At 46.0% G+C, this 26136-nt stretch overlaps 1 protein-coding gene across 1 annotated transcript in view; it reads left to right on the forward strand.

The window, feature by feature from the left end:
• LOC139165264 (maestro heat-like repeat-containing protein family member 6) overlaps positions 1-26136 on the forward strand; it is a 37410-nt gene that overhangs the window by 4860 nt on the left and 6414 nt on the right. The window contains 11 exon segments of the mRNA XM_070748401.1: positions 3160-3314; positions 6194-6356; positions 8160-8425; positions 11161-11298; positions 14632-14746; positions 15888-16031; positions 18800-18979; positions 21593-21748; positions 23955-24074; positions 25320-25346; positions 25349-25460. Coding sequence (XP_070604502.1) covers positions 3160-3314; positions 6194-6356; positions 8160-8425; positions 11161-11298; positions 14632-14746; positions 15888-16031; positions 18800-18979; positions 21593-21748; positions 23955-24074; positions 25320-25346; positions 25349-25460 — 1576 coding nt within the window.

Consider the following 26136-nt stretch of genomic DNA (forward strand, 5'->3'; position numbering starts at 1 on the left):
AGTTCCTTAAAGTCTGAACCAGCCAGAAGACGGGCTCTCCAGCAAGAAATTCAAGACTGCACCGTGTGTTTGTGTGTGTGTTTGTGTGTGTGGTGGGTCTTCTCCAACTCTTTCCCCAAAATCTTCTTGGGAAGGGTTGAATTCCATGTTTGTGGGGACCTATGGAGTCCACCAGTGGCTCAGCAGTTGACTGGTTGATTTAAGACAGTGATAGCAATAGCATGTAGAGTTCTATACTGCTTTTCCAGCCCTCCCTATGTGATTGACAGAGTCAGCCTCTTTCCCCCAACAATCTGGATCCTCATTTGACCCAACTTGAAAGGAAGGGAGTCAATATGGAGCCGGTGGGGAGATTCGAACCGCTGAACTACAGCTAGCAATAAGTTGAAGTTGCCTGCAGTGTTGCACTCTAACCACTGTGCCATCTCAGCTCTTAGATAAATAGATAGGAGGATGGATAGATAGATTGATAGATAGATAGATAGATAAATAGATAAATAGATAAATAGATAAATAGATAAATAGATAAATAGATAAATAGATAAGAGATAGATAAGAGATAGATAGATAAGAGATAGATGATAGATAGATAGATAGATAGAAAGATAGATAGATAGATAGATAGATAGATAGATAAGAGATAGATAGATAGATAGATAGATAGATAGATAGATAGATAGATAGATAGAGTCTTCGGAGAGGGGCGGCATACAAATCCAAATAATAAATAAATAAATTATATATATATATATATATATATATATATATATATATATATATATATATGAGATAGATAGATAGATAGATAGATAGATAAGAGACAGATAGACAGACAGACAGACAGACAGACAAGATAGATAGATGGATGGATGGATGGATGGATGGATGGATGGATGGATGGATAGATAGATAGATAGATAGATAGATAGATAGATAGATAGAGATAGATAGATAGATAGACAGACAGACAGACAGATAGATAAGATAGATAGATAAGATAGATAGATAGATAGAGACAGACAGACAGACAGACAGACTAGATAGATAGATAGATAGATAGATAGATAGATAGATAGATAAGATAGATAGATAGATAAGATAGATGGATAGATAGATAGAGATAGATAGATAGATAGACAGACAGACAGACAGACAGATAAGATAGATAGATAAGATAGATAGATAGATAGATAGAGACAGACAGACAGACAGACAGACAGACAGATAGATATAGACAGATAGATCTACCAACCTTGAGCTAGTGCTGTGATTTGAACCGCTAAACTACAACTACGGTTAGGTGAAGTAGCCTGCAGTGCTGCACTCTTAACCACTGCACACACACCCTACAACTTCAACCACAAATTGTCTATCGCAGACTCACTACAAGGTCCGTAAAGGAGGCAGGCATAAGTGCATTTGATTCTGTACAAATCGATGGTGAGACCACACTTGGAGCACTGTGTACAGCTCTGGTCCACCACACCTAATGAAGGATATAATGGAACTGGAAAAGGTGCAAAAAAGGGAAACAAGAATGATCAAGGGAATGGCGCCCCTCCCTTATGAAACCAGGTTGCAACACCTTGGTCTCTTCAGCCTTGAAAGACGGCGTTAAAGGGGTGACTCAATCGAAGTGCATAAAACCCTGCATGGGATAGAAAAGGTGGATAGAGAAAAATTATTTTCTCTATCACACAATACTAGGACAAGGGGGCCCTCCCTAAAGCTCACAGGTAAGAAAGTGAGGACAAATCAAAGGAAATATTTCTTCACCCAGAGGGTCCTTGGTTGATGGGATTCCCTTCCAGAAGAGGTCGTGACAGCTGTCAGCCTGGAGAGCTTCAAGGCAGGATTAGACAGATTCATGGATGCCAAGTGTATCATAGGTGGTGATTGAAAGATCTGTCCATGTGCCGCCTCTATGTTGCTTGAGGCAGGCAGGGTTCCCTTGGGTCCCATTTGTTGGGGGTCAGAGGAAAGGGAGGGTCTTGCCTTCTCTTCATGCTCAAGATCCCCATGGACAATTGGTGGGCCACTGTGTGATACAGAATGCTGGACTCGATGGGCTTTGGCCTGATTCAGCAGGGCTCTTCTTATGTTCTTATGTTCATCAGCATGTCTACCATCCCTGTCCAACTGTCCCTATTAATCTGTATTTACTCCCTTGGTTCATGTTTATGCCATACCTATACCTGCTATCAGTGAAGGACCTATTGGTACACCTCCTTGGTGCTTCCCGAGGCCAGCGTAGGCATGCGTGCCCCTGCCCCACTTGCCCCCTTCACAAGACTTCGGTTCTGCGCATGTGCCCAAAGCAAACTCTTGCACAATTTCAGCAATTTTCACTGATGTTTTTGTTTCCACGCATGTTCAAAAGTGAGAAATTGGCGAAAATAGCCGAAGTCGCATGAGATTTAGCTTCGGGCGCATGCACAGAAGTGGAATCTCACACACACACGTGTGTGCATGTTTCAGGGGTGTCAGGATTGAGCATATCTTGAGTTTATATCTCAATGCAGAAGGAAGGCCTACGTAGAGAATGCTGAGTTATTCTGAGGCAATTAAGCATGCAGCAACCTCATTGGGTGATAAGTATTTAGATATGCAACAGCTTTAGTATTGCTCTCTCTGCTCTCTGCTCTTTGCTCTCTGACCTTGCTCTGTGTGAAGTGTGTTCTGAAGTTGCTGTATTGATCTGTTGGTTCCTGTGAGTTACTGTAATTGAGATAGTTGTAGTGATACTAGTGAGATACCAGTATGATATATGTATATTAAAGATAGAATACAGTTAATAGTGTAAATAAGAAGTATATTTTTCCAAGACTTCCTACTGCTGCTGTGTTTCATTGAAGACTTCAACCAATCTCCATATCTACTTGTCTGTGGCTGGTTGGTTGGGCTGGTTAGCTGGTTGGGCTGACTATCTTCCAAAAGTGCAGCTCTGATAAGGGGCAAAGAGATATGCACGCATCTCCATTTTTTCTAATGGATCGCCAACCTCACCTGTACCAGGTGCAACCCATCGCTGCCTGCTATTTAGCACATGTTTAACAAAATAAATAAAGAATAGAAACCCAACAAGGTCACCAATGAAACTCCCGATTCCCCTGACCTGTGGCCCTGTGCCCATCTCCCCCTTCCATCGTTCCTCTCCAGGTCTCGGAAATAGTGGAGCAGCTTTATTGGGAGTTCAGCGCCCTCCCGATGGGCAGAGCTCGGTGGGCGGTGTTGAACGTGGTGACTACTCTAGCCGAAGTGTCGCCTGAAGACGTGGTCTCCTGCCTTTTGAAACACTCCCTGCCCTGCAACAGGTAGGACAAGACTGTCTCACCGGCCTGCCTTTCATAAGGGGGAGCTGTCTGTCAGAGCTTGCTTTATCCTCTGGTTGGTTTCATTGTTAACCCTACAAGGGGGCTGCAGATTAACAGAGTTGGAAGGGACCTTAGAGATCATCTAGTCCAGAGGTCCCCAATCTTTTTTGCACCAGGGACCGGCTTTAAGCTAGACCAGTTTTCCACGGCCCGGTGGGGGGGGGCTTTGGTCAAATGGGGGTGGGGTTATGGAGGGGTGGAGCTTAGTGATGCAGCCCTCCACACTTCTCCACAGGGCGGGGAGAATCAGGAGGCTCCTTTGGCGGCTGGGGGCTGCCTGGCTTTGTGATTTTGGCTGGGGGGGGGAGTTAGGAAGGTCCTACTTCTCCCCCCCCCAGCCAAAAATTCAAAGCCTATCTGCTGGATACGGGCGATGAGTGGGACAGAGCGGCGTGGAAGCCTCTTGCAGCAGCTGCCACAGCCACCGGCTTCGGCGCCGCTTGTCCCGCTCATCGCCCGTATCCAGCAGATAGGCTTTGAGTTTTTGGCTGGGGGGGGGAGAAGTAGGACCTTCCTAAGTCCCCCCCCAGCCAAAAACTCAAAGCCTATCTGCTGGATACGGGCGATGAGTGGGACAGAGCGGCGCGGAAGCCAGTGGCTGTGGCAGCTGCTGCAAGAGGCTTCCGCGCCGCTCTGTCCCACTCATCGCCCGTATCCAGCAGATAGGCTTTGAGTTTTTGGCTGGGGGGGGAGAAGTAGGACCTTCCTAAGTCCCCCCCCAGCCAAAAACTCAAAGCCTATCTGCTGGATACGGGCGATGAGTGGGACAGAGCGGCGCGGAAGCCAGTGGCTGTGGCAGCTGCTGCAAGAGGCTTCCGCGCCGCTCTGTCCCACTCATCGCCCGTATCCAGCAGATAGGCTTTGAGTTTTTGGCTGGGGGGGGGGACTTAGGAAGGTCCTACTTCTCCCCCCCCAGCCAAAAACTCAAAGACTATCTGCTGGATACGGGCGATGAGTGGGACAGAGCGGCGCGGAAGCCTCTTGCAGCAGCTGCCACAGCCACCGGCTTCGGCGCCGCTCGTCCCGCTCATCGCCCGTATCCAGCAGATAGGCTTTGAGTTTTTGGCTGGGAGGGGAGAAGTAGGACCTTCCTAACTCCCCCCCAGCCAAAATCACAAAGCCAGGCAGCCCCCAGCCGCCAAAGGAGCCTCCTGATTCTCCCCGCCCTGCCCGACGCCCCACCCTGTCCTGCATAATGTCCTCTGCCGGGAGGGCAGCGGCGGCGCGGACCGGCTGGAAAACCCCAATGGCCCGGTCACGGTCCGCGGACCGGCGGTTGGGGACCTCTGATCTAGTCCAATGACCTGTCCAAGCATTTCTGGCAGATGGCAGTTTCTTCTTGAGAACTTCCAGTGACTAAGGTCCCACAACTTCTGGAGGCAAATAGGCTAGACTAGATTAGACTGGACTGGACTGGAATAGAGTAGAGTAGAATAGAATAGAATAGAATAGAATAGAATAGAAACATAGAAACAGAAACATAGAAACATAGAAACATAGAAACATAGAAACATAGAAACATAGAAACATAGAAACATAGAAACATAGAAACATAGAAACATAGAAACATAGAAACATAGAAACATAGAAACATAGAAACATAGAAACATAGAAACATAGAAACATAGAAACATAGAAACATAGAAACAACGAAGACTGACGGCAGAAAAAGTCCTCATGGTCCATCTAGTCTGCCCTTATACTATTTCCTGTATTTTATCTTAGGATGGATATATGTTTATCCCAGGCATGTTTAAATTCAGTTACTGTGGATTGACCAACCACGTCTGCTGGAAGTTTGTTCCAAGCATTTACTACTCTTTCAGTAAAAAGAATAGAGAATTTCTTCATTGTCTAAGAATAGAATTCTTTATTGACCAAGTGTGATTGGACACACAAATAATTTGTCTTTGGTGCAGATGCTCTCAGTGTACATAAAAGAAAATGCACATTTATCAAGAATCATGATATACCACACTTAATGATTGTCATAGGGGTCAAATAAGCAATGAAGAAACAATCAATATTAATAGAAATCTCAAGGATACAAGCAACAAGTTACAGCCCTGCAGTCTTAAGTGGGAAGAGATGGGTGATAGGAACGACGAGAAGACTTCCGTCGATCAGAATAACCGAGTAGGAAGAGACCTCGTAGGTCATCTAGTCCAAACCCCCGCCCCCATGCAGGAGACCCTACAGCAGTGATGGCGAACCTATGGCACGGGTGTCACAGGTGGCACGCGGAGCCATATCTGCTGGCACGCGAGCCGTTGCCCTAGCTCAGATCCAACCTGCATGTGTGTGCCGGCGAGGTGATTTTTGGCTAACACAGAGGCTCTGGGAGGGCGTTTTTGGCTTCCAGAGAGTCTCCAGGGGGATGGGGGAGGGTGTTCCTACCCTCCCATAACTTCAGGGAAACCTTTGGACCCTGGGGAGGGCAAAACACGGGCCTACTGGACCCATCAGAAGTTGGGAAACAGGCCATTTCCGGCCTCCAGGAGGTGAGTGAAGCTGTTTTCGCCCGCCCCAGACATTGAATTATGGGTGTGGGCACTCACGCATGTGCAATAGTGCGCACCCACACTCTTTCGGCACCCGAGGAAAAAAAGGTTCACCATCACTTCGAGTCTGCGGAGAGGGGCGGCATACAAATTTTAATAATAATAATAATAATAATAATAATAATAATAATAATCATCATCATCATCATCATCATCATCATCATCATCACTGCCCTACACCATTTCATTTCAGACAAGTGACCGTCTCTTCTTGAAAGCTTCAATGGGTCACACCTCTCCGCTCTTGTCTTTCTCCAGCACAACCTCCGAAATGTGGAAGAGCCTATGCACCGTTTCGGAGACGAACACCAGAGTCATGTGGTACTTGCTCCGGAAGCTGAAACAGAAAGCCAGCCTGCCCGACTGCAGCTGCAGCGGAGGAGATGGCGCCGGTTACGAGGAGTCCCTGGCTCCTTTGGCGGTAAGGGTCAGCCCTGCGAGGTAGGCCGGGACAGAGCATGGACTCCCCCAGGAAGGCTAAAAGGACAGGACTTTTAAGGCTGCAAATTGCAATCCCAGAATCTTGCCAGCACGATTAGATAAGGACCGTGTTTCCACCACAATAACCAGAGATGGGCTGCTGGTTATGTGGACTGGTGCGCAGCTCCAGTTGGAAAAATGGGAGTTGCACTCTCGCAGCAGCGCATACCTGACAAAAGCATGCGCACCCCTCAAACAGGATTCGGCTTCTGTGCATGCGCAACAAGTGGAATCTTGTGTGAGGATGCTTATGTAAATGAGATTTTGGCAATTTTCAGCAATTGAAATTTTTTGAGGTTTTTTGAGGTTTTTTGAGGTTTTTTGAGGTTTTTTGAGGTTTTTTGAGATTTTTTTGAGATTTTTTGAGATATTTTGGTGAATTCTGAGATTCAGCTTTTGCGCATGTGCAGCAAGTGAAATCTTGTGTGAAGATGCTCGTGTAAGTGAGATTTTGGCAATTTTTGGTGATTTTCTGAGAGTTTTTGAGATTTTTCAGCAAATTCTGAGATTCGGCTTTTGTGCATGTGCAGCAAGCGAAAGGTTGTGTGAGGATACTCAGGTGGGTGAGATTTTGGCAATTTTAGCTGGTTTTTTGCTTCCACACATGCACAGAAGCAAAAATATTGGTGAAAATGGCTAAAATCTCACTCATTCATGTATCCTTGTGCAAGATTTCACTTGCTGCGCATGCGCAGGAGCCGAATATCACCCTTATGAACATGTGCGCACCTGCAACAGTCTTAGAGGGTGCACCAGTAGCTCCAAAGATGAGCAGCCTTCACTGAATAAGACCCAGATGGGAAATAAGCCCTAGGCCAGCTATAGTGAACCTATGGGACGAATGCCACAGGGGGCACGTGGAGCCATTCCTGCTGGCACATGAGCCGTTACTCTAACTCAGCTGTAATGTGCATGCATGTGCCAGCCAGCAGATTTTCAATTCACCCAGAGGCGTTTTCGACTTCTGGAAAGTCTCCATGTTATGCCGAGCTTCTCATTAATAGCCCCCAGTGAGAGAGGAATGCAAATTCAAACACCGGCACAGAAAAAATAAAAGTAGTTTATCTGAAACAGTGTTAAAAGCATACACGTTGAAGCAGAGTCAAATTTCTCTCACCCACATAACAATCCTGGAATGCAGTCAAAAGCAGGAACAACTCTCCCCCTTGTTTGAGTCCACAAGACTAAACTGTGAATTATCCAAATAGTCAACAGAAGCCCTGGAATAGTCCAAACCTTCTCCAAACAAATAAATGCCCACATGCGCACTTCCCAATGCCTGTAAATTATCATCAACCCCATTAACCTAATTGCCTCAGCAACAGTTGTTCACCCTTATCTCCGACGATGCTTGCACAGTTGATCCCTTCTAGCCATGAGCCTGTGCATACGGGCGTCTATCCACTGATCCTCCTCCGAGTCTGATGACTCACTAATGGGGTCATTACCTGATGGGCTGGCTGCACCCATCTCTCCGACTGATTCTGCTTCCCCACCATCTGACCTTGGCAATGAATCTTCACTATCCGAAGCTGTTGGCCTGAGAATTCCCCTAAACCAACGTCCAAATTCCCTGTTGCAGGAGCTGGCCCAGAGCCAACCACAACACTCCGGGGGGGATGTGGGAGAGTGTTTTTGCCTCTGGAGCCTGGGGAGGGCGAAAATGAGCCTACTGGGCCCACCAGAGCTTGGGAAATGGGCTGTTTCAGGTCTTTCTTTCTTTCTTTCTTTCTTTCTCTCCTAGGCCGTGAGAGCGCTGGGCGAAATGTTCAAACTCTTCACCTGCATCGGAGCCATGCACGGTTTCTACCCCACCCTCTTCCTGGCCCTCCTGACCCAGATCCACTTCCTGGTGAAGGTTCCGGGCTACAGGGAGGAGGAGGGGGAGTGGGAGGAAGAGGAGGAAGAGGAAGATGAGGAAGGCTGGATGCAGCAACCCGCCGGCTCCAGTGACAGGACTAACAGCCACCTCAGCCTCCACTGCAAACATGTGGTCGCCAAACATGTCAGGTGATTATATGGGGGAGACTGACCCCCCATGTCCTAGTTAAGGTCATTTATTTATGTATTTATTTATTATATTTCTATGTCTATGCCGCCCTTCCCCTGAGACTTACAACAAAGGTAAATACAAAAACAGAAAAGAAATCTAACATGAAAATATACTCTAAAAACCCCAATTCTAAAAACCAGTCATCATCCTATCATACATTATACATTCAAGAAAAGAGAAGAGAAGAGAACACAGGGGTACCTCTACCTACAAACTTAATTCGTTCTGTGACCAGGTTCTTAAGTAGAAAAGTTTGTAAGAAGAAGCAGTTTTTCCCATAGAAATCAACGTAAAAGCAAATAATGCCTGCGATTGGGGAAATCACAGGGAGGCCCCGCAGAGGCTTCTCCCTGCCTTTTACGGCCCCGTTTCCCCCCAGGAGATTTCTAGAGAGGCCCCACAGAGGCTTCTCCCCGCATTTTCCAGCCCTGTTTCTGTTGTGATTCAGCCTGAGGCTCCTCAGGGAACGGCTGGACCTCTGCCGGATCCATGCCCAGAGGAGGAGGACAGTGAACAGGAGGGGGAGGAACAGGCAGAAGGGGGAGAGGAACATCAGGAAGAGGAGGAGGGAGAGCAGCCTGAGACCCCCGGGGGGGGCCCTCTCCCCAGCTAGTAGCCTGGATTCATTGGATGAAGACGCACAGGCTATAATAGACATGAGGCAGAGACGTGCAGCCCAAAGAAGGGGCCAATTAGCAAGGTATTTCCATCCCTGAATTGGCAACAGCTGAGTTTGGGTGTGGTTCTCCTCAGCAGGGTTGAAAAGGCGGGCCCGCCCTTACAGTCTTGTGGAGAGTTATCAACTGGGAGTCCTGTGACCTTGCTTCGATTCTTGGCGTCTCTGATCTTGGCTTGTGGCCTAGAAGTCTGAAGACTTGGGGGAGGCATGGGTTGTATTATCTCCAGCGTTGTTTTTGCCTGCAAGAATCCTGTTTTATTGCCTGGCCTTCGTGAAACCTCTGTGAAGCTTCATCGTGTTCCTGTCTGTAAGAACAGTTTTTGTTACCTGTGTTTGCTTTGAATTATATAAACTGCCTTTGCTTTTTACCAGTGTGTCTGGCTACTCTTTTTGGTTGGTGTTGGCATCTGGGGGGACCCAAACAGAACAGTTTCCTCCCAGGAGATTCTTAGAAAGGCCCCACAGAGGCTTCTCCCCGCCTTCACCCTCCCCAGGCTCCTAGAAAGGCTCCGAAGCCTGGGGAGAGCAAAAAAAATTGGAACTTCTCATGTAACTAGAAGTCAGCAAACAGAACTTTTCCGGCCTCCAGAGGACCTCCAAGGGGATCGTGAAGGCTGTTTTTGCCCTCCACTGGCTCCCAGAAAGGCTCTGGAGCTTGGCGAGAGTAAAGAACAGGCCTTCCCCGCCTCCTCCAGAGGCTGAAAGCAGCCTGTTTCCCCAGTAGGCCCAAAATGTCCACAAATCAGCTGGTGTGTGGGACCTGAGCTCATGTGCCTGCCAATATGACTCTGCGTGCCATTTGTTGGGAGAGTTTTGCGCATACGGAAAGTAACCCCACCAACTAACCACAGTTCACAACTATACCAAAGTGAAGTCTTGAATGAAAAACACGGCAGCAGGCTTTCTTGTAAAAATACATTTTACTTTTCTTCTTAGCAAAAGATTCGCCCACGTTTCTCCAACACTCTGTGGCCTGCACTGGCTGCCGATCAGTTTCTGGTCACAATTCAAAGTGTTGGTAATGACCTTTAAAGCCCTAAATACCTCCGGAACTGCCTTCTACCGCACGAATCCCAGCGGCCAATAAGGTCCACAGAGTGGGCCTTCTCCAGGTCCCGTCGACCAAACAATGTCATTTGGCGGGCCCCATGGGAAAAGCCTTCTCTGTGGCGGCCCCGGCCCTCTGGAATCAACTTCCCCCGGAGATTAGAATGGCCCCCACCCTCCTTGTCTTTCGCAAGTTACTTAAGACCCACCTATATCGCCAGGCATGGGGGAACTAAGACATCTCCCCCAGGCTTATTATATTTCATGTTTGATGTGTATGTGCTGTATGGTTTTTAATTGTTGAGGTTTTTATATATTTTATTATTAGATTTGTTCCATTGTTATACTGTTTTTATTACTGTTGTAAGCCGCCCCGAATCTTTGGAGAGGGGTGGCATACAAATCTAATAAATTATTATTATTATTATTATTATTATTATTATTATTATTATTATTACTATTATTATTATTCTCTATCGCCTTTAGGTTTAACCACTATAAGAAACCACCCACAATACAATTACTGTTACATCCATCACAGCAACCACCCACAAAGCACTCACCATTAACCACAATTCACTAACCTCTAAACCGCTAAGCACAAACCACACCCATGCAAGGGTGCTATGCCCTTTATATAGATTACAGCCAATCAGGTTGCAGCACAGTTAACAAACCCATGATTACATACTGTTTACGGCTTACACCAGCCTTTCCTGTGGTTACAGACCATTTTCTTGCATTGTAATATTACTTCAAGAAATAAACTTATTTCTGACACCACTTGTACTGTGCACGCCATAGGTTCTCCATCACTGCCCTTATCTGTCCTGGTCCCTTTGCTTTTTTTGCTGCCCAGGCGCAAGACCTTGCTTTTCTCTACCTTAACTTTCATGCTGTTGGATAGGTGCCCATTGTCCGAGGTCCATCAAGGTCTCTTTTTGTCCCCTGATGTTGCCTGTGCAGGTTCACAGTCCAGACGCTGAGGGTCCTGATACTCCGAGACCACAACTATAAGGTCCTGGTAGCCATGGAGAAGTACATGTGCTGGAACCTTCTCTCCAGCAAAGAGGAACATCTGACTGGCGTGGTCCTCCTCGCTCGGTAAGCAGATGCTCCTGACTTCTTGGTCCTAAGGAAACCTTTGGTCCTGTTAGCATTCCACACTGGGCTTATAACCAGTGTTAGAACCATAAACTTAGAAAGAGAGAACATGTGGCAGTGGTGGTTGTTCAGCCAATAGAACACACTAATATAAGGAAGAGTATAAATATTATTTATAACGGGGGTTCCCAAACTTGGCAAATTGAAGACTTGTGGACTTCAACTCCAAGAATTCTCCAGCTAGCTGTGCTGGCTGGAGAATTCTGGGAGTTGAAGTCCACAAGTCTTCAAGTTGCCAAGTTTGAAGACCTCTGATTTACAATGTATACAATAGATTAATCAGTAAAGAGTCAACTACATACATATCCAAGTCAAGCAGTCATATACAAACTAGATACAGTAGTACCTCTACTTACGAACTTAATTCGTTCCGTGACCAGGTTCTTAAGTAGAAAAGTTTGTAAGAAGCAGCAATTTTTCCCATAGGAATCAATGTAAAATGAAATAAGGCGTGCGATTGGGGAAACCACAGGGAGGGTGGAGGCCCCGTTTCCTCCCAGGAGATTCCTAGAGAGGCCCCACGGAGGCTTCTCCCTGCCTTTTCTGGCCCTGTTTCCTCCCAGCAGATTCCTAGAAAGGCCCCACGGAGACTTCTCTCCACTTTTTCCGTCTCTGTTTCCTCCCAGGAGATTCCTAGAGAGGCCCCACAGAGGCTTCTCCCTGCCTTTTCCGGTTACAGTTTCGGCGACTCGGGTTTGTATGTGGAAAATGGTTCTTTAAAAGAGGCAAAATTATCTTGAACACCCGGTTCTTATCTAGAAAGGTTCGTAAGTAGAGGCGTTCATAGGTAGAGGTACCACTGTATCAGAATATACAGTTCTATACATACAGCAGCTTACAAATAATATTCCCCTTCAGGACACACAGTTCCATATACAGTGATCCCTCTATTATCGCGAGGGTTCCGTTCCAAGACCCCTCGCGATAATCGATTTTTCGCGATGTAGGGTTGCGGAAGTAAAAACACCATCTGCGCATGCGCGCCCCTTTTTTCTATGGCCGCGCATGCGTAGATGGTGGAGTTTGCGTTCCCCGCCGCCCACGCAAAGGGGAAACCCGATTCGGCTCCTCGCTGCTGCTGCGCTACCGAGCAGATCAGCTGCTGGGCGGCCGAAGGAACCTTCCCTGGGTCTTCCCCCTCTTGCTGGCGGGCGGGCGAGCGGCGGGCATCAGCGAGGAGCCAGGGTTTCCCCTTTGCGTGGGCGGCCGGGAAGACCCAGGGAAGGTTCCTTCGGCCGCCCAGCAGCTGATCTGCTCGGTAGCGCAGCAGCAGCGAGGAGCCGAATCGGGTTTCCCCTTTGCGTGCGGGGAAACCCTGATTCGGCTCCTCGCTGCTGCTGCACTACCGAGCAGATCAGCTGCTGGGCGGCCGAAGGAACCTTCCCTGGGTCTTCCCGGCCGCCCACGCAAAGGGGAAACCCCGGCTCCTCGCTGATGCCCCCGCTCGCCCGCCCGCCGCTCGCCAGCAAGAGGGGGAGAGATAGAGAAAGAGAGAGAAGGAAAGAAAGAGATGAGAGAGGGAGGAAGAGAGTGTGAGAGAGGAAGAAGCAAGATAGAGAAAGAGAGAGAGAAAGAAAGATGAGAAAGGAAGGAAGAGAGTGACGTCATCGGTGGAAAAATCGCGATATAGCGTTTCGCGAAGATCGAGATCACGAAACTCGAGGGATCACTGTATATATATATCATTTTACAATACTCCTCTCCTGCATAACGCACAGTTCTACATATTGTATTTTTTGTAGTATATGATGCATCTCTTTCCTCCCTAAAAGAAGCTGAAAACTCTGAATGTAGTTTTTTTTTCAAAGCTTTTCCCCCCAGCCCTAACTAGATGCTAATGATCTTCCCAGCTCTTATGTTGCAGGTTCTTTCATTGTTACTCTTTGCAAAGAACATTTTCCACGCCCTAAGTCTTTGTAGGGTTTTTTTCATTGCTCCACTTGCTCCAAATGTTTCTTTCCAGCCCTCATCAGGTGCTAACAATCTTCCCAGCTCTCACTTTTTTGCAAGCTCTTTCATTGTTACTCTCTCTGAATAAGTTTTTTTTAAAAAGCCCTAACCAGGAAATAAAATAACGTGCTGAAGCTGACCAGACTAAGGACTCTAGCCAAGAATCTGGTAAGCAGATTCTTTTCCCTATTTTCCTCCCCAAAACTAAGGTGCGTCTTATACTCCGAAAAATATGGTAATACCATAAGTAGACCAATATTTAGCACACAGCAATATTTAGCACAGAGCAAGGAAGGTCACACAGACAAAAACTAGAACAGATTGAGACCAGAGACTTAGCGTTAGCAAGAGCAAAAGAGAAATAGGAAGCAATAGCAAGACTAACTGCAGTAACCAACAACAACCAGAGAACCACACATCTGACTCCCTTTTATGGCTAATTGCATCCCTAGCCCTTAAAGCAACATTATGTTAATTCCTCCAAACATACTGTTCTGTCGGGCTGTCTGGTAGAATCCTCCCAAAAATTCATAGGTACAAATTGCAGACACACACACGTTTGAAAATTCAAAACAATGTTCTTTATAATGAAAATTCACTTAAACTAAGCCCTCTTTTGGTATAGCAAAGAGACCTCGTCTCCAAACAAACTGGTAATTGGCACAAGTCCCTTATCAGTTCTGTGATACTTAGCTTGCAGCTGTGGGGCAATTCACAGTCCTTCTTTCACAAAGTAACACACACTTTGCTCTGGTTTAGTTTCAAAGCAGGGAAAAATCAGCACACAAAAGGTCAAAGTCAGCAAGGCAGTCACAAAACACCACAATCAAATAATCCTCCACAATGGCCAAACCCACAGACTGCTCTTTATAGCAGCCTCACTAATGACCACAGCCCCACCCAACCACAGGTGGCCTCATTTTCTTTGATAATAATCTCTCAGTTGTTGCTGCCTATGCATCGCTCTCCGCATGCATGGCTGTATCATTAACTCTTGTTCTGAATCCAAGGAGGAGCTAGATAATTGATCTCCTTCTGAGCTGTCTGCCACACTCTCCTCCTCCTTGTCATTCATGTCTTCTTGGTCAGAGGAGCCTTCATCAGCAGATTCCACCGGGGGCAAAACAGGCCTGCAGCATGTGGATGTCTCCCTCACATCCACAGTCCTTGGGGCAAAAGCTGGGCCAGAGCTAACCACAACACATAAATTGCTGGTTAGTTCATATATTGAGAAACCCAACAGGTAAAGTACATAGTTCACAGTCCAAAAGTCCAATGAAAGTAACCTCTCGGCGTTGTGGGGGTGGAACTCTGTCTCTCCAGAATCCTGGCCATCGACTCAAACCATCATTTGTTCGGGCTGCTGGCAGAAGTCATTCCACAGCTGAATGCACGGAGGGGGGAACGAGCTTTGACCGCCAAGGCGCTGTTTGTGGGAGTAAGTTGAGATGGGGTCTAGGTAGTGAAGGGCTTATTGTGTGGGTGCGGCTTGATGGTCATGTGATCAGGTGGGAGTAACTTGACGATCATGTGACTGGGGGCAGGGGGTGGCTTAAAGGTCATGTGACTGGCTTAAAGGTGGACAACTTGATATCACTCACGTCAAGGCTTAGGGTGCCTGGCCTCTCCTCTCCTGAAAGAGATACAAGATAGTTACTATTACTGAACATCCAAAATATACTATTTAATTCTGTGTATATATGTTATATGTGTACATATATGTTACCCTTAGACCGTCCACGGTTGACCTCTCCAGATTCCTAAGGGACTTGCATAAGTGCACTAGAGTGCCTTCCGACCTCTGTCCTATTGTCTCTCCTCTATCCCATATATCTTCTCTTCTATCCCTATATCTTTCTTCTATTCTCTCGTTGATTATTTTATCCTATACTCTCTCTTATATTCTTTCTCTAATTCTATTCCCTCGAAGGTGTCCTCTATTACCTTCATTGTGTATTATTGTGTATTGGACAAAATAAATAAATAAAAATAAATAAAACACAAGCACACAAAAATGTACATTACTGTATAAACTGTATGTGTATGTGTGTGTATATATATATATACACACACACACACACAGAGCTCTTCTAAAGTTATACACATTCAACGTCATTTACTGCGATAGGAAAAACAGACCCAGAAGGAAAGAAAAAAGAAAATAATTCAAATATTTTCTACCTGACTGTACTCGTGAGAGCCCATAACCGGCTGCAACTTACCTCCGCTACCTAATGTGCGTGCAGGTCTGGTTAATCGGTGGGCAGGTGGGAAAGAGATATTAATAAGTATACATTTTTTCAGTTTCTATAACAGAGTAATCATTCGTCCCATGTTTTTATTTCATTTCTATTAATATTACGATTATTATTAATATTATTAAATCCTGCAAATGCTTAGAAGCTAAATCTCGCTCCAATGCCCGTATGCGCCCACTGGCGACTTGGAGCTGTGGTTGCAGCTTCATTTTCACTACCAGAACGCCCTCCCCCCTCCCCGTTCATTTAGCCCCCCCCCACTGGGCCAGGGGAGCAGGTACAACCCCCCCCGCCTGTGTCTAACGTTGGCCGCCTGGGAAGTTTCTTTGCAGCAAAGTTTCCCTGAGGGTCATCCCGAGGAAGAGAATCCTGGCCAGGTTGGAGCAGTGGCAGGAAGACCCCCACCCGATAGTCCGCTGGCTCAGCTTCCAAGGACTGGGAAACCTGGCGCTGCAGAAGCAGAAGGTAAATTGGAGTGGGGGGTCCTGACTGGGTGGGGGGAACATAACACGAGCATTGTTCGGACACTTCAGATCATGCAGAACGCAGCCGCGAGAGCCATCGTGGGCCTTCCAAGATTTGCCCATGTTTCTTCAACACTCCGTGGCTTGCATTGGCTGCCGATCAGTTTCCGGTCACAATTCAAAGTGTTGGTCAAAGTGTTGCCCTACATGGCATGGGACCAGATTACCTCCGGAACCGCCTGCTACCGCACAAATTCCAGCGACCGATAAGGTCCCACAGAGTTGGCCTTCTCTGGGTCCCATCGACTAAACAATGTCGTTTGGCGGGCCCCAGGGGAAGAGCCTTCTCTGTGGCGGCCCTGGCCCTCTGGAACCAACTCCCCCCGGAGATTAGAATTGCCCCCACCCTCCCTGTTTATCGTAAATTACTCAAGACTCATCGATACCCACAGGCATGGGGGAGTTGAGATATTCCTTCCCCCTAGGCCATTACAAATTATGCCTGGAATGTTTGTGTGTATGTTTGGTTTTTATAAATAAGGGTTTTTAGCTGCTTTATTATTGGATTGTCACATGCTGTTTTTATCATTGTTGTTAGCCGCCCCGAGTCTACAGAGAGGGGTGGCATACAAATCCAATAAATTATTATTATTATTATTATTAATTATTATTATTATAAGAACATAAGAAGAGCCATTCTGAATCAGGCCAAAGCCCATCGAGCCCAATATTCTGTGGCCCCCCCAATTGTCCATGGGGATCTTGAGCAGAAAGAGAAGGCAAGACCCCCCCTTTCCCTCAACACCCAACAAATGGTACTCAAGGGAACCCTGCCTGCCTCAACCAACATAGAGGAGGCACTTGGACATCCGTTTCAATAACCATCTATGATACACTTGGCATCCATGAATCTGTCTCATCCTGCCTTGAAGCTCTCCAGGCTGACAGCTGTCACGGCCTCTTCTGGATGGGAATTCCATCAACCAACGACCTTCTGGGTGAAGAAATATTTCCCTTTATTGGTCCTCACTTTCTTACCTATGAGTTTTAGGGAGGGCCCCTTCGTCCTAGTATTGTGTGAATTTTTCTCTATCCACCTTTTCTATCCCATGCATGATTTTACACACTTCTATCAAGTCACCCCTTAAACGCCGTCTTTCAAGGCTGAAGAGACCAAGGCATTGCAACCTGGTTTCATAAGGGAGGGGGTCGAAGGTGCTTCCCAGGCCTTGAAAAAGCCCTTCATGGCATCAAACCAGAATATCTCCGGGACTGTCTTCTGCCGCACGAATCCCAGCGACCAGTTAGGTCCCACAGAGTTGGCCTTCTCCGGGTCCCGTCGACTAAATAATGTCGTTTGGCAGGACCCAGGGGAAGAGCCTTCTCTGTGGCGGCCCCGACCCTCTGGAACCAACTCCCCCCAGATATCAGAGTTGCCCCCACCCTCCTTGCCTTTCGTAAGCTCCTTAAAACCCACCTCTGTCATCAGGCATGGGGGAATTGAGATATTCCCTTCCCCCTAGGCTTATAAAATGTATGTATGGTATGTCTGTATGTATGATTGGTTTCTTAAATTGGGGTTTTTTACATTACTTTTAATATTAGATTTGTTCATATTGTCTTTATTACTGTTGTTAGTCGCCCCGAGTCTTTGGAGAGGGGCGGCATACAAATCTAATAAATAAGTAAGTAAGTAAGTAAGTAAAAAAATAAAATAAAATAAAATAAAATAAAAAAATAAAAAAAATAAAAAAAATAAAATAAAATAAAATAAAATAAAATAAAATAAATAAATAAAATAAAATAAATAAAATAAATAAAATAAATAAAATAAAATAAAATAAAATAAAATAAAAATAAAATAAAATAAAATAAAATAAAATAAAATAAAATAAAATAAAATAAAATAAAATAAAATAAAATAAAATAAAATAAAATAAAATAAAATAAAATAAATAAAACAAAACAAAACAAAACAAAACAAAACAAAACAAAACAAAACAAAAAAACAAAACAAAACAAAACAATAAACCAAACCAAACCAAACAACAAAACAAAAACAAAAACAAAAACAAAAACAAAAACAAAAACAAAAACAAAAACAAAAACAAAAACAAAAACAAAAACAAAAACAAAAACAAAAACAAAAACAAAAACAAAAACAAAAACAAAAACAAAAACAAAAACAAAAACAAAAACAAAAACAAAAACAAAAACAAAAACAAAAACAAAAACAAAAACAAAAACAAAAACAAAACCAAAAACAAAAACAAAAACAAAAAAAACAAACAAAACAAAAACAAAAACAAAAACAAAAACAAACACAAACACAAACACAAACACAAACACAAAAACAAAAACAAAAACAAAAACAAAAACAAAAACAAAAACAAAAACAAAAACAAAAACAAAAACAAAAACAAAAACAAAAACAAAAACAAAAACAAAAACAAACACAAACACAAACACAAAAACAAAACCAAAACCAAAACCAAAACCAAAACCAAAACCAAAACCAAAACCAAAACCAAAACCAAAACAAAAACAAAAACAAAAACAAAAACAAAAACAAAAACAAAAACAAAAACAAAAACAAAAACAAAAACAAAAACAAAAACAAAAACAAAAAGGTGTTCCCTTGAGGAGCTAAATCCCCAGGCGGCAGTTGATTCCCGGGTTCTCCGGAACCAGGGAGCGGGATCCTTCTACCTTGATACCGGCGCACTGCGTGCGCTTCGTCATGCTTTCCCTCGCTCCTTCTCCTTGCAGCTGTGCTCCCTGGAAAGGCTGGTCTCCAGAATGCTGAAAGGTCTGAAAGAGACTCACCAGAAGACGGTGACGGATATCTTGGAACTTCTGCCGAACATCCTGAACCAGCACAGGTGGCGGCTTTCCATGGGCTCCCTCTACATCCTCATCGCGAAGAAACTCCAGCCCCTCCTGAAGGACGTAAGGCAAGAGGGAGGACGGAGCGGGCAGCTGGAGGGGAAAATCCTATTTATTTCTGGGGAGACCTGCTCTGGCGCTCTAGGATTTAGCGGATGAAATCCTTGGTTGCACAGACAGAAGCATAGAATGAAAATCACACAAAGTACTTCAGATCGTGCAGAATGCAGCTGCGAGAGCTATCATGAGCTTTCCTAAATATGCCCATGTTACACCAACACTCCGCAGTCTGCATTGGTTGCCGATCAATTTCCGGTCACAATTCAAAGTGTTGGTAATGACCTATAAAGCCCTTCATGGCACCGGACCAGATTATCTCAGGGACCGCCTTCTGCCGCACGAATCCCAGCGACCGGTTAGGTCCTACAGAGTGGGCCTTCTCCAGGTCCCGTCAACTAAACAATGTCATCTGGTGGGACCCAGGAGAAGAGCCTTCTCTGTGGCAGCCCCGACCCTCTGAAACCAGCTCCCCCCAGATATCAGAGTTGCCCCCACCCTCCTTGCCTTTCGCACGCTCTTAAAACCCACCTCTGTTGTCAGGCATGGGGGAATTGAAATTTTCCCTTCCCCCTAGGCTTATAGAATTTATACATGGTATGCTTGTATGTATGATTGGTTCTTTAAATTGGGGTTTTTAAGATTGTTTTTAATATTAGATTTGTTCACATTGTCTTTTTTATTGTTGTTAGCCGCCCCGACTCTTCAGACAGGGGCGGTATACAAATACAAAATACAAATACAAATAATTAAAGCCTAAGTAAGGCCAGTATCGGGTTCCTACTGCTCTGGTCAAGCTGAAGCGATTCCAAAGACTCTCTTTTCAAGGCTTTGATTTTCAAACTAGTAAACCTTTATTTTCTCTTCTTACACTGGGAAGATCCTCACGGTTACAATGCTGCTATGCTAAGGCACATTTCCAAATCTCACGAGCTGAGTTTGCAAAGCCATAAATCCTTTCTAATGAGCAGAGGAAAGACTCCTTGCTAGCGGCTTATCTCTGAGTCATTTCAAATCTAAATTTGCACAGCTTATCATAACTACACCAAAAGCTTACTTCTCAGAAGCCATGAAAGACGGCCATATTTCAACACGCAGTTTGCACAAAAGGGGCTTCGTTTCAGGATATGATGCATTGATTAATTTACACAGTTCAAAATTGCAGATTCACAATCTTTTCCCAACACCTCCTCCGTTCTTTTTGCAAATCTCCAAAATCTCAGGTTCATCCGGGGGCTGTTAGTTAGACCACCCCCACTCTTGAAGATGAACTGCTTTCCATGCTAACCTCTAATTCATTTTCACCTCCGCCCTCATCTCACTGTTCTCCGACAACTCTCTTAAATCAGGGTACATTAAAGCTTCTGTCTCTTCGACCTCCTCCGAATCGGACACTTCCTGAGGCTGATAGGAAATACTCACAACACCTACTGTTGTGGTTGACTTCAACTAGCTCCTGTGGCTGTTGATTTTGATGAAGAGCAGTGGGAGCCGTCTGTTTGCAGAAGACCAGTCTGGCTGCAGTACGAGTCAGACAGTGAACCTGAAGCAGAGACAGGGAGTGATGGGGAGCAGGAAGGGACAGCAGAGACAGAGAGGGGAATGGATTCAGTCAGCCCTCCAGCCAGAGGTTCCTCGGAATCAGAAGGGGAAGAATTAATGAGTAACCCTATTCTGAATGCTTGGGTACGGAGAATGTTGGGAAGGCAAGAGTTTCTACCCGAGTGTAGAAACAAATTATAGGACACAGCTGATAAGACTTAATGATGCTGCTGCAACTTTGAAAAAAAGGAAGGGTTGGAGTGATCTCCGTGGGAGTTTATCATTTGAGTTTTGGAGAGAGATATTGATGCATCGTGATTTCATTTTGGTTTTTGGATTCCTGTGAACTTTCTGACACTCAAGCCTGAAACTACTGTGTGGATTTGAGTGATTTAGATTAGATTAGATTTATTGGATTTATATGCCGCCCCACTCCGCAAACTCGGGGCGGCTCACAACAATAATAAAAAACAGCACAGTACATAATACCAAATCCAATGCCCACCAATCTAATTACAATTTAAAATTAGTAATCTCATAAAAACAGTATATATAAAAAACAGGCAGAGTGAGTAACTCTGACCTTCTGGACTAATAACTCAGCATTGCTTTTGCATTCACTGAAGCATACAGCCCTCTGTATATAAAGGAAACATTTTTGTTTTATTGTTTCAAGTTTGTGTGTTTGAGTTATTACTTTGCTCTTGGGTGGCTCGAGGCCGGGCAGAACACCTACTGGAATGGGGGAGGGGTGGGGGATCATCGTAGCAGTAGCGGAAATGGAGCTGTGCACACGACTCCAGGTGACCGGCGTGCAGGTATGCACGACAGAGCAAGATTTGGCTTCTGCGCACGCGCAGGAAGCAAAATCCCGCAAGAGGATGCGCGCAAGAGAGATTTCAGCGATGTTCGGCCATTCTTTTGCTTCCGTGCATTTTTGCTACCCCACTGTGCCCCTCCCGCACCTGGGCAGCAGCCCATCCCTGCACCCAGTGCTAACATAGGGGCACGTGAGAGAAGGTAGCCTTCTGCCCGCCCCATTCTCCTCCTCCTCCTCTTTCTCCTCTTTCCGTCCAGGAGCAAGAGCCAGTGCATTCTCTGGCCGTCCGTTTGTTTGGAGAGTTGCTGCATTGGATGAACATCCTGCATAAAGCTCAGATGATGGAGCGAATCCTGACACACTTGGTGCCCTTCATCCTCCACCTGTACGATCCCAGCCAGAAAGTGGTCGAGGTAAGAGCCTCCTCGCAGGGGAGGTTTCCGAAGGGGCCGCCGGAAACTCACTGGGGTGAAATAGTGGGTTGCTACTACAAGTGTCCAATCACACTTGACCAATAAAATTCTATTCTATTCTATTCTATTCTATTCTATTCTATTCTACTGGTACGGATAAGGATGTCGCACCAGTAACAAAAGTTGAGCACGCACACAGATTCACTTCTCCTGCACGTATGCGCACACATCCCAACGAGGTTTTGCTTCTGCGCATGAGCAAAAAGCAAACATCTCAAGAGGGGGATGTGTGCATGAGATTTCGGTGGGTTTTTTGCTTCGGCGCATGCGCGGAAGCAAAAAATATCGCTGAAATCTCGAACGTGGCTGCGTCCTCTCGTGAGACTTTGCTTCCTGCCTGTGCATGCGTGCATCTCAGTGAGATTTTGCTTCTCCACATGCGTGGGAAGCTAAATCTTGTGAGGGGACGCAGGCATGTGCGAGATTTCGGCAAATTTTTTTTGCTTCTGCGAATGCACCAAAGCAAAAGAATTGCCAAAATCACAAAGGGACATGTGCGTGAGTTTTCCGCAATTTTTGCTTTGGCGCATGCGTGGAAGCAAAAACATCGCCAAAATCTTGCACACATGTGCGCCCCCTTGGGATATTTTGCTGGTACTGACAAACCTAACGGCCCCAGGCCTGTCGGAAAAGCCAGGTCTTAACAGCTGGTAGGGTGGGAGTGGGTGCGGATCTCAGGAGGTTGTTTGAAGAGCGGAGAAGGGTTCAAAGATGGACAAGGACCACGTAGGAATGGATGGATGAATTCACGTTATTATTTTCCTGCCAACTCTCCTATAATGAATGTTGTCTCTATGCTACTTCAGCTGTGTACATGTGCGGTTTTACATGACGTGGTAACTTGTATGCAATGAACTGAATATCATTGACAATGTTTCAGGTACAAAGACAAAACTTTAGGGAGTAACTTTAGGGAGCCTTGGCAGCAGGTAAAGAATGTGTTTTGATCGGCATGTCCCTCCTAGAACATTCCAGGCCTACCCAAGAAGCTCCATGATTGGAAGAGCTGGACAAAACTTATGCTAACTTATGATAACAGAATGATGTGAACTGAGCATCCTTTTGTGGCTTTGTGTCATATCTGGGCTTGCCCAACCATATGACCTTTGACTTACAAAGGAATATATTAGCTGTTGTTGGTTGCAGAGCACTGGAGCCGCCACAGAGAAGGCCCTTCCCCGCAGCCCCATCAACCGACATTGCTTGGTGGACCACAATGGCCATGAACGCCCAGCAAGTGGGCACAGATCCCCTTGCTAAAATTTTTGGAGCCTACCCCTGCCTAAGACCCTGGCCTTGCTCTCCAAGATCGTGGGGGCCACTTGGGATGGGGTGTGCTTCCCTTGGATCTACCGTTGCAACCGGTATGCTCCTGATGGCATGTGCGAGCGTGCGCGGGCGTCTGGCACAGGCGCATGCCTGGCAAGAGATTCAGCTTCTGTGCATATGTGCAGAAGCCAAATCTTGCGTGAGGATGCTCGCGTGCACGAGATTTCAGCAATTTCCGCCGATTTCTTTGTTTCTGCCCATGCTCAGAAGCAAAAAAAGGCCCGAAAATTGCATAAATCTCATGCATGTGTGCATCCTTGCATGAGGTTCCACTTGCTGTGTACGTGCAGCAGCCAAATCTCGCACAGGGGTGTGTCGGGAGTGCACAGCTGTGCATGCATCACAATTTTTACTAACTAATCGGCAATCTCAGTCGTACCAGCTGTGGCCCATTACTGCTTGGATTGCCCACAGATGTGGTGCCGCTTTAACCACACATGTGGAAGAGCCGAAGGGGAACGGCTTGCAAGAAGAGCCGGGGTGGCGCAGCAGGTAGAGTGCAGTACTGCAGGCTGCTAAAGCTAACTGTAGATTTGCAGGTCAGCAGTTCAAATCCCACCACCGGCTCAAGGTTGACTCAGCCTTCCCTCCTTCCGAGGTGGGTCGAATGAGGACCCGGATAGTGGGGGAAATAGGCTGGCTCTGTTATAAAAAGTGACATTGCTAACATGTTGTAATCTGCCCTAAGGAGAAGGGCGGCATAAAAATCGAATAAATAAAATAAATAGAAATTAAAAATAAATAAGAACCCAGAAGCGCATCTCTGTTGCACAACTAGCTTGAGAACCCTCCTTGTCTCTCTTTGTCCCCGACACAGACCTACAAGTGGACTTTGGCCCGATGCAGTAACTTCCTGGCCTGGAACGTCAGGGTGGAAATTTTGAGCTTGCACAATCATGACTGCCAGAAAGCCCTGGACAAAATCTGCAAGATCCTGGTAGGTGGGGGATGGACCCCCTTCTCCAAGGAAGTCCCTCCCATTTTATTTATTTTATTTTATTTTATTTATTAGATTTGTATGCCGCCCCTCTCTGTAGACTCAAGGTGGCTCACAGCATACAATAAAACCATTCATAACAAATCTAATAAATTTTAAAAACATTTAAAACCCCCATTAAAGCAGACATACACACAAACATACCATACATAAATTGTATAGGCCCGGGGGGGGGGATGCCTCAATTCCCCCATGCCTGACGGCAGAGGTGAGTTTTAAGGAGTTTACGGAAGGCAAGGAGGGTGGAGGCAGTTCTAATCTCCAGGGAGAGCTGGTTCCAGAGAGTCGGGGCCACCACAGAGAAGGCTCTTTCCCTGGGACCCGCCAGACGACATTGTTTAGTTGACAGGATCCGGAGAAAGCCAACTCTGTGGGACCTAATCGGTCGCTGGGATTCGTGTGGCAGAAGGCAGTCCCATTCCACCCCATTGCCCCTGGGGTCCACTGGCTCATTTCAGCACCGTCCGAGAGCGGGGCGCAATGTGATGTCCCTTAGGAGGCCACAAATGGCCATGGGCAGTAATAATCCCCTCAACACTGTCAGACTTTTTACTAAATCTGCACTTGTATTTCTACTAATTTTTCTCATGATTCCTATCATCCTTTTCCTCCCTCTTACGACTGCATGACTGTAACTTGTTGCTTGTATCCTTAAGATTTTTATTAATATTGATTGTTTCTTCATTGCTTATTTGACCCCTATGACAATCATTAAGTGTTGCACCACATGATTCTTGACAAATGTATCTTTTTCTTTTATGTACGCTGAGAGCATCTGCACCAAGACAAATTCCTTGTGTGTCCAATCACACTTGGCCAATAAAATTCTATTCTATTCTATTCTATTCTATTCTATTCTATTTCTATTCTATTCTATTCTATTCTATTCTAATTAATAATAATAATAATAATAATAATAATAATAATAATAATAATAATAATTTATTAGATTTGTATGCCGCCCCTCTCCGAAGACTCAGAGCAGCTCCGAGTAGCGGGTTACTACTGGTTTGATTGATGCCACCGCACCGGTAGTAAAACCAGAGCTTCGTGCGAACAGCACCATCCCCCCCTCAACCCACTCCAAAGGACGGGCGTCCCATGCTATGCAGGCCTTTCAGCCCTCTTTGCCAGGGGTCTGCCCCCTTGTGAATCCTTTACATACGCACACTTTCCGTTGCAAAGCTGTTCAGGGCAGCCCCCTCCCCTTTCTCTCCCTCCAGGTGGATTGGTATCCCGACAAAGTCCCGGTCTTCCTGTTTTGTACGCTGGATTACCTGAAGAGCTCCAAAGCCAACCTGCGCTGGGCGGCTGGGGTCTTTGCAGGTGAAGGGGGGTGGGCAGTTGTGGGTTCCTACCAGAACGGTAAACAACACCGCACCATTGAGCTGCGCGTGCAGCTTCCGGTGTCTTGCGTGGTCGCAGCGTCTTGTGCTTCTGCGCATGTGGGCAGGTAACCCCCGCACCAAAATCTCTCTCGTGCCCGCACATGTTGCTTCCTGCGCATGAGCAGAAGCAAAGCCACTCTGGGACCAGTAATGGGTTGCTGACGGTAGGGGCCGCTCTATAGAGTAGTAGCGAAAATGGAGCTGCATATGTAGCTCTGTGTGACTGGCGGGCAGGTGCCCGTGCGAGATTTTGCCTCTGCGCATGTACAGGAAACCAAACCTTGTACAGGGACTTGTAAGTGTGTGAGATTTCACACAAAGGAATCACCCCAAATCAGTGAAATCTCGCACATGAGAGCATCCTTGTGCATGAATTGGTTTCCTGCGCATGTGCAGAAGGAGAATCTCATGCTGACGCATGCACGCCCGCCAGCTGGACACACGTATATCTGAGTTGGTCACCTGGAGCACACCAGTAGCGCTGGTGATGGGGAACCCTTGCCTGGCTGGGACACATGCGCACACAAGACACCCAAAGCTGCGCATACAGTGCACCCGTAATGGTGGTAGGAGCAATGCGTCCCTGGTCGGGGAAATTCACCTGGCATTCACTG

The sequence above is a fragment of the Erythrolamprus reginae genome, chromosome 3, assembly GCF_031021105.1.
Source record: "Erythrolamprus reginae isolate rEryReg1 chromosome 3, rEryReg1.hap1, whole genome shotgun sequence".
Lineage (NCBI taxonomy): Eukaryota > Metazoa > Chordata > Lepidosauria > Squamata > Dipsadidae > Erythrolamprus > Erythrolamprus reginae.